General features: G+C 43.2%; 1 protein-coding gene across 1 annotated transcript; it reads left to right on the top strand.

Moving 5' to 3' along the window:
* The first annotated feature begins 405 nt into the window (after positions 1 to 405).
* Positions 406 to 7,627, top strand: LOC4333928 (uncharacterized). Its single transcript, XM_015774856.3, has 7 exons — positions 406 to 2,083; positions 3,355 to 4,660; positions 4,817 to 5,096; positions 5,797 to 5,904; positions 6,028 to 6,306; positions 6,691 to 6,834; positions 6,960 to 7,627. Exons 1-7 carry the CDS (start codon positions 1,042 to 1,044, stop codon positions 7,146 to 7,148), a joined length of 3,348 nt encoding a protein of 1,115 aa, XP_015630342.1. The 5' UTR covers positions 406 to 1,041; the 3' UTR covers positions 7,149 to 7,627.
* Positions 7,628 to 7,987: the final 360 nt, after the last annotated feature.

Genomic DNA, 7,987 nt, shown 5'->3' with positions numbered 1-7,987 from the left:
AACCATACTATATGATTATAACAATGTTTTTATTAGCGGATAAACAACAATCCATCCAGCACCAGCACACTCCCCTGGCCAGCCGCGCCGCATGGGGGTTCATGGACCGTTGTCGCTCCCCCGCACCCAATTCAGCCACGGCCACCGGGTCCAAAAAAATTTTGAACGCCCCAACCAATTGCAACGTACCCTAGCTTATCTGACTGTCGATCCATCCCCCACTCCCCACGACGCCCGAGCGCTAAACACCAAACGAGCCCAAACGATAGTGTGAGAAAAAAAAAAAGAAAGAAAAGGAAAAATCCCAGATTGTAATAAAAAACCATTTACTTTACTTTTTTTTTCTTTTGGGGCTCAACCCTTTCCGTTTGTTTTACCACACCACCACCACCGCCGCGACGCGACGCCCCCACCACAGCTGCGCGAATATGCTGCCCCCAGCCACGCCGGCCGCGCCCTGATCCCCCGCACCCCGCGCCTCCAAATGCTTCCCCGCCTCCGCCTCCGCCTCCGCCGCCGCCCCCTCGCCGCCGCCGCCGGATCCGCTCGGCCGCGCCCCGCTCTCGATCTGCCCCGCCCCACCTCCCGCTGACCTCGCCCCACGCGCGCCCCCGTTCCTCATCCCCTCCGCGGCCTCCCTCCCTTCCCACCCTCACCCCCCCTGGGTTCCCCGGCGTGGGGTTGGGGGGACGCGCGGCTAGGGTTTCCGCGATTCGGGTGGTGAGGGTTGTCGGGCCCGTGCCTGCTCGGCCTCCCCGGGCCGCCGCCGTCTCGGCTAAGGGGGTTGGGTTGGTTCTTCCTGTGGTGCTTCGGAGGAGCTGCGGGGCTCGATTCGCGGGGATACGCGCGCGCGCGCGCCGCCGATCTGTGGCTGGCTGCGGCGCGGCATTGGGAGGGCCTCCTGAGTTGGGGGGAGGTTGCTGAAGCTTCGATTCGGTTGACCCCGTGGCTGGGGTTTGCCACCTTTTAGCTCGTCTGGCGGTTTTGGGTAAGCATTTCGGTGGGGTTCGGCCTCTGGGTTAGCTGGTATTGGAGGGAACCATGGCGGAGAACATCGATCTGGTGCTGGAGTTCCTGCAGAAGAACCGCTTCGCCAAGGCCGAGGCCGCGCTCCGAGGGGAGCTAAATGGCCGAGGGGATGCGAGCAACGGGCCGACGGTGCAGAGGCGTGTAGCGGAGCCCAAGGAGGACGATGAGCAAGATGGCTCCGAGGCAGGTTCCAATGCAGGGCCTAGAGGTGCTGCATCGGTGAGGAGCGCGGACTCGTCGAGGGAGTTTATCGTGAAGGAGATTGATGTTGGAGGCCTGCCGAATGGGTCTGATGGGAGGAAAGGGTTGGGGATTGGCCTGGCTCAGGAGAACAATACAGGGGATCTGTATCCTTGGAATTTTAGCATTGCAAACAGCACTATGGAGCAACTGGCAGAGCTATTGGTGTCGGAGGAGGTGCCAAGACATCGGCGCGGCGCCGTTGTAGCTGAGAAGAGAGATCGTGGTGTTGGGACCGAGCAACCTGGTCCTGTGCTTGAGCAAAAGGTTTCTTTTGGAAGAGGAAAGGGGAAAGTGGATGTTGCAGGGACAGGGAGAAATGAAATAAATGAACCAGGCCATTCCAGGGATAAAAATCTTGTTCCAGAAAAAGAGGAGCTCTTGAATGGATGTACAGTTAAGACAGTGCTTCCATTCCCTGCAGAAAATCCATCATCCAGTTACCATACAGCACACCATGATGGAAATGAGAGGAAAGACGCTAAGAAAAGCATTGATGCGGACTGTGTTGGAAAAGCAACTAAGGGGCAGCTTGATGAGGGGAACAGGCAGTATTACTCAGGGAAGTCCCAGGAGAACGCAGATCAGGTTGCTGACCGTTGCTTCGATCTGCAGCTTATTGGAGACAATCAACGTGAGGAGCTTCCAAAGTTACCTCCTGTGAGGCTCAAGTCTGAGGACAAGCTAGTTAATATGAATTGGGAGGAAAAGGTCAACCATAACGGGTCAGGAGCCAAGCACCCCAGTGCTGACCATGCTTTTATGATTGGGTCTTATCTTGATGTTCCCATCGGACAAGAAATAACACCATCAGGTATGATAACATTTTTAGTGGTCACATGGAAACACAATATTTTACTTAGAACACAAGGTGGATGAAATATATTCTACCTTCCCCTTAAGCAACATGGTACATTGCTCCACAGTAGTCTGCTTTGAATTTACATGCTCATCTTACATCAAATTATCTGTAAAACCTACCGCATACTTGTGCACCCGCCCCATGAAACTGACATATTATTAGTGAATTGAACTATGGATGCATGAATGAAGCAAGAAAAAACAGTAGCGGTACTGACTCCTGCTATACAGCTATAGTGTGTTGAATATGATTTTTTTTTCTCCTTCTGTTGTGTAAAATGGAACAATACAATGGCTTTAGACCTAGTTGAATTGTTCTTTTTCTCTGCGTAAATTCCAAAAAAAATCTACGAATTGGAAATGTCTCATGACTTGAGTATCTCTTTGGAATTTCAATATACTTGTAAATGTTGTATGTTCTGTTGCCTAGGTAAATAATTGTTCTAACACCATTGTATTTTAGTAATTCGATTTTCTATAAGCTGTATTTCATGTTGGTAACTCTCCTAGACCTGGTCACCTGGTTGTTTTCTAGACCAGAATTTTGACATATGTTCTGTAGGACAAAACTTGAAATGGGCTAAATCTACATGTAATCTGCATCATATGTATTAGGTGATAGCGACAACAGTCGAGCAGTCCGCATTATGGATTCCTTCTGTTGCAGGTTTTGCATCAAGAAAAAAAGCGAGCATATTTTCTCACCTTTCAAAATCATGGGTGCATTGGTATCATGAGTTTGTTATTTCTACTCAAGTAGCTGTAGTTGCAGAAGCGCATGTATTACTTTTCATTTGAATGATACATAATTAGATGACTTCTATCGGGCACTGAAGTAGGCATTGCGAGGCCATTTTCATGTGAGCAAAATATGGGATTTTTCATTACTGAAGTTTCACGGACACTGAGTAGATTCCAGGATGTGTTCTTCCTTGTGTACTGTGAAACATTTAGCATAATGTCACAGTGTTTTGTTTGTGTTTTTGACCTTGCTTTCCTAAAGGAATATTTGACGTTGGCTTATGCCTTTTCTAATTGATGTGCTTTTTAATGTTTTATGGGATTTTTTCTAACTCTCAGTTGATAATTTTGTCTTTTTATAATACAGACATGCAAACTTTTAAATAGTGAAATTATATCAGATTGTTTTCCATGATTCTTAGCCTCTCTGATGTTTGATGCTACATAAGTTTTTGACCTTGAACTATATGTTTACAAATTCAGGTGGAAGACGCACAATTAGTAATAACTGGTTCTCTGTCAGTCAAGGTATTGCAGAGGATACTTCTGACTTGGTATCGGGCTTTGCAACAATTGGTGATGATTCACTTGAATATCCAAATGAATACTGGGATTCTGATGAATACGATGATGATGACGATGTTGGGTACACCCGGCAACCAATTGAGGATGAAACCTGGTTTTTAGCACATGAAATTGACTATCCTAGTGACAATGAGAAGGCAACTGGTCACACAAGTGGGCCTGATCGGCATGATCGTCCCACAAAGGATGATGATGATGACCAATCATTTGTTGAGGAGGATTCTTACATATCTGGCGAACAATATTTTCACGGGAAGAACATTGCACAAATAGGTACTTCGGAGGGGCCAATGGGGCATGGAATTCCTGATAATGATTTGATTGCTCAGTATGATGGCCAGCTTTTGGACCCAGAAGAACTAAATTTGATGCATTCAGAACCAGTCTGGCAGGGTTTCGTTTCACAGAATAGTGAATTAGGCATGTTAGGAAATGGAAAATTCCTTAATGATTCTGAACGTCCTCATCCTGATGACCCATTTGTGGAGGATGATCAGCATGGTTCAGTTAGGTCAATTGGTGTTGGCATTAGCAGTGATGCTGCTGATATTGGCAGTGAGGTGCGTGAAAGTCTGATTGGAGGAAGCAGCGAAGGAGATATTGAATACTTTAATGAAAGTAATCTGAGTGTTAGTGGAAAAAGAAATTCTCAGCAGGAAACAGAAAAGAAAAGAATAAATGCGAAAGGGGCAAAACAGGAACAATTGAATTTTATTGATAATCAGAAGGGCGTTTTACCACCAGGTGCATCATATGCTGACGGTGGATTCTCCTTTCCTCCACCATTGCATAGTGGAAAAAATGTTGAATCTGATGTTAAACCGTTATGGTCAAAGAAGGTTGATATGTATACCATCAATGATCCTGATGACTTGCAAAACGGCATGGTATCAGATGATATGCTTGCCACATGGAGGAAAAAGAATAGTGAGTCTTCCCTAAGGAGCTCTCGAGATGAAATGGCTTCTGATGTTGTTAGGTCAAGAAATTCAAGTGCATCATCTGCTTTGAATAATACTTATGATGAAATAGATGACACAATGAATTCTCGGCATCACAAGCTAGACGACGCTCAAGAAGAGGACACTGGAACCACATTGGATGATGAGGAAGCAGCAGCATTGCAAGAGCAAGTAAGGCAGATAAAGGCCCAGGAAGAAGAATTTGAAACTTTTAATCTAAAGATTGTGCATAGAAAAAACAGGTGCTCTTTTTCTGGTCCTTAATTACTTGGCATTTCTTTATTAGTTCATTTGTATTAAAATGATACTTGGTATCATGCTTGGTGTTTGCGTTTGTTAATTTGTTTATCTCTAACGATATTTTTTAACTCCATTATATCCTGCTGACAATATAACAGAACTGGTTTTGAAGAAGACAAAAATTTCCATGTTGTTCTCAACTCTGTCATTGCTGGACGTTACCATGTCACAGAATATCTGGGTTCAGCAGCATTCAGTAAAGCTATACAAGCACATGATTTACACACAGGAATGGATGTGTGTGTTAAAATCATAAAAAACAACAAAGATTTTTTTGACCAGAGCCTTGATGAAATCAAGCTCCTGAAGTATGTCAACAAGCATGACCCTGCTGACAAGTACCATCTTTTACGTCTGTACGATTACTTCTATTATCGGGTAAATATGATATTTTGTGCTCCTTCAAACCTTTCTTATTGTCATTTAGTTCCCATATAAAGCTTTTAGTTTATCACAAGACATATTTATAAATATACAATATGATCGAGTTTACTGAAACATCACTCATTAGCATTGCATTGTGGTACATTTGATATTTTCATTTTCTATACATTTGTTATACTTCCCCAAACTGTTAATTTGAGGGCTTCCTAGGCTACTAGCATAATTTGACATTTCATACGTATGCTTTGCTCTGGTTAATGCCAACTACTATTATAATATTCATCTGTTGAACAAAGACTATAAACCTTCTGGCCTAGTTTCTTGACTGTTATTCCAGGCCTTTTTGTGTAGGCTAACATATCTTAGTTGACCCTTCTATATAAACCAGGACAGGAGATTTTTCTACAGATTGATCCATTAGAATGGCTTTATTTCGTTGGCTCAAGCATTAGTGTTTGTGAACTCTATGCAATTACATCTTTTAATGAAGTCTACCATGTTTGGTTGGTATCAATTATTGCATGCATTATTTGTATTTTTGTTTGTTGTTAGTGTGTTTAAGTTCTGCAAGTTTAGCCTATCTGACATAATAATGTTCTGAGACTATTCTTCAAGCTGATGTATTAGGACTGTCTGATATCTTTCAAATTTATGTCATTACATCCTATAACAAATTTGAAGCATTTGTTTGCAGGAACATTTGCTTATAGTCTGTGAGCTTCTGAAGGCAAATTTGTATGAATTTCAAAAGTTCAACAGAGAATCAGGAGGCGAGGTCTATTTCACAATGCCAAGACTGCAGGTATTACTAGCTAGCTAATAGGATCCAGTAATGGTGATTAATGTTTTTACTCTCAGTAAATGGACACAATATACCAATTTTTGTGACAATAATTGATTTTCCTTTTGCGTACCCTTTCTGCAGTCAATAGCTATTCAGTGTTTGGAGGCACTGCAGTTTTTGCATGGACTTGGTCTTATACATTGTGATCTGAAGCCGGAGAACATATTGGTAAAGAGCTACAGCAGATGTGAAGTAAAGGTCATTGACCTTGGCAGTAGCTGTTTCGAGACAGATCATCTATGTGCATACGTACAATCACGATCTTACCGTGCACCTGAGGTTATTTTGGGTTTGCCTTATGACAAAAAGATAGATATGTGGTCACTTGGATGTATACTAGCTGAACTTTGCACTGGAAATGTAAGTGGTTACTGCATACCGGTTATTGCACCACTTAATTGTTAAATCCTTTCATCTCATGGCTTTCTATTTTCTTTTTGACTGAACTTGTCGCTGTTTTGTTAATGCATATTTCATAGTACCATATGGCTTTACTAAAACAAAAAAGGGATCTGTCTTTCTGTACATATATGATATATCCCTGTGTTCTTTTTGAATGATCTCTATCATATTAAGAATCCTTTAGTATTAGGGCGATTAAAAAAATGAAACTCATTAACAAGTGTATTTAGATTTTTCTTTTTTGATCTTAGCAGGCAATGTTTGCAATTTATCTATTTACTGTTATACATAGAGAATGAATATGTTAGTTCATCTTGATTCACCATGGTCTATGCTCTTCAGGTTCTTTTCCAAAATGATTCTCCTGCAACTTTACTTGCACGTGTGATGGGCATCATTGGTTCGATAGAACAAGCTATGCTTGCACAGGGACGTGAAACATACAAATATTTCACCAAAAACCACATGCTGTACGAAAGAAATCAGGTTTGAATTCTTCTATAGATGTTTTTTTTGTTTTCCCAGTCACACAGATGTAACTGAATTTTATAGCAGATTTATCCTTAAACTTTAGCCCTTCTGTGTTAACCTTTCAATTCATTGTTCCCCAGGAAAGCAACAGACTGGAGTACTTGATTCCAAAAAAGACATCTTTGCGGCACCGCTTGCCCATGGCTGACCAAGGTTTTATCGAGTTTGTTGCATACCTTCTCGAGGTAAACCCAAAGAAGCGACCTAGTGCCTCAGAGGCATTGAAACATCCATGGCTTTCTTTTCCGTACGAGCCAATATCTTCATGACACAGTTGCTACTGGATGGTGATGTTTCCAAGCACTACTATATTGAGTGCCTTAACATTTTCTCTTGGCGCTAAGCAACATGAAGTTTTGATTGATCAAGATGAAACATGTTCTACCACGACTTGCCCACAGCACGACCAAAGTCCAAATCTCATGAAGTGTGCTGCTGCTGCTGGGACGGTCCTCGCCCCCCTGTACTACCAATGCTGCCCTGTGTTGTGATGTAATATAACCTTCGGTTTTGTCAGTTCCTTGGCCCCAATGTAACAGGCCATTTGGTTAGATACTATTGCGACCCCATTTTTAGGAATAGGGCTGTCATGTTGTACATGGTGTTTTTATTGTTGAACCATGTGCCTTGTTGCGCACTTCCATTTGTGGTTCTAACCCATTCTTCTGTACATCTCGCACCTCCAAGGTGCTTAGGAACTGCTTGCCCCTCCAGGCTTGTTTTGCCGAGAATCGTTACACTTTGCTTACCTTCTCTTTTTCTGAGTCCTTAACATGAGCCGGTGCACCTAATCTTCATACCTGCCGTATCTGAAAATTAAGGTAGAGCTGGGCTTAAATTTTCCATCAATGTTCAACCATGTCAAACTGCCAAAGGTTCTGCGTATCTCGGCGTACAGCCGACTTCCATCCAACCTGACCTCGGTGCACAGCTGCGCCTGCACGCGTCAGGTCCGCACAACGCACATGACGTTGCGTTTTGCACGATTTGGTCCACTGTTTCTTTTGCGTGGAGGATAGCCTCATCAATCATCCAAGTGCTTTGCGCCGCGGCACGGAAGTCGAAGTCATCATGTGTACAGGTTGTACTCGTAGGAGTATCTTGCAAC

This window comes from Oryza sativa, chromosome 3, assembly GCF_034140825.1.
Source record: "Oryza sativa Japonica Group chromosome 3, ASM3414082v1".
In the NCBI taxonomy this organism is placed as follows: domain Eukaryota; kingdom Viridiplantae; phylum Streptophyta; class Magnoliopsida; order Poales; family Poaceae; genus Oryza; species Oryza sativa.
Note: the sequence above shows the minus strand (reverse complement) of the source record. Positions and strands in the feature narration are given on the sequence as shown.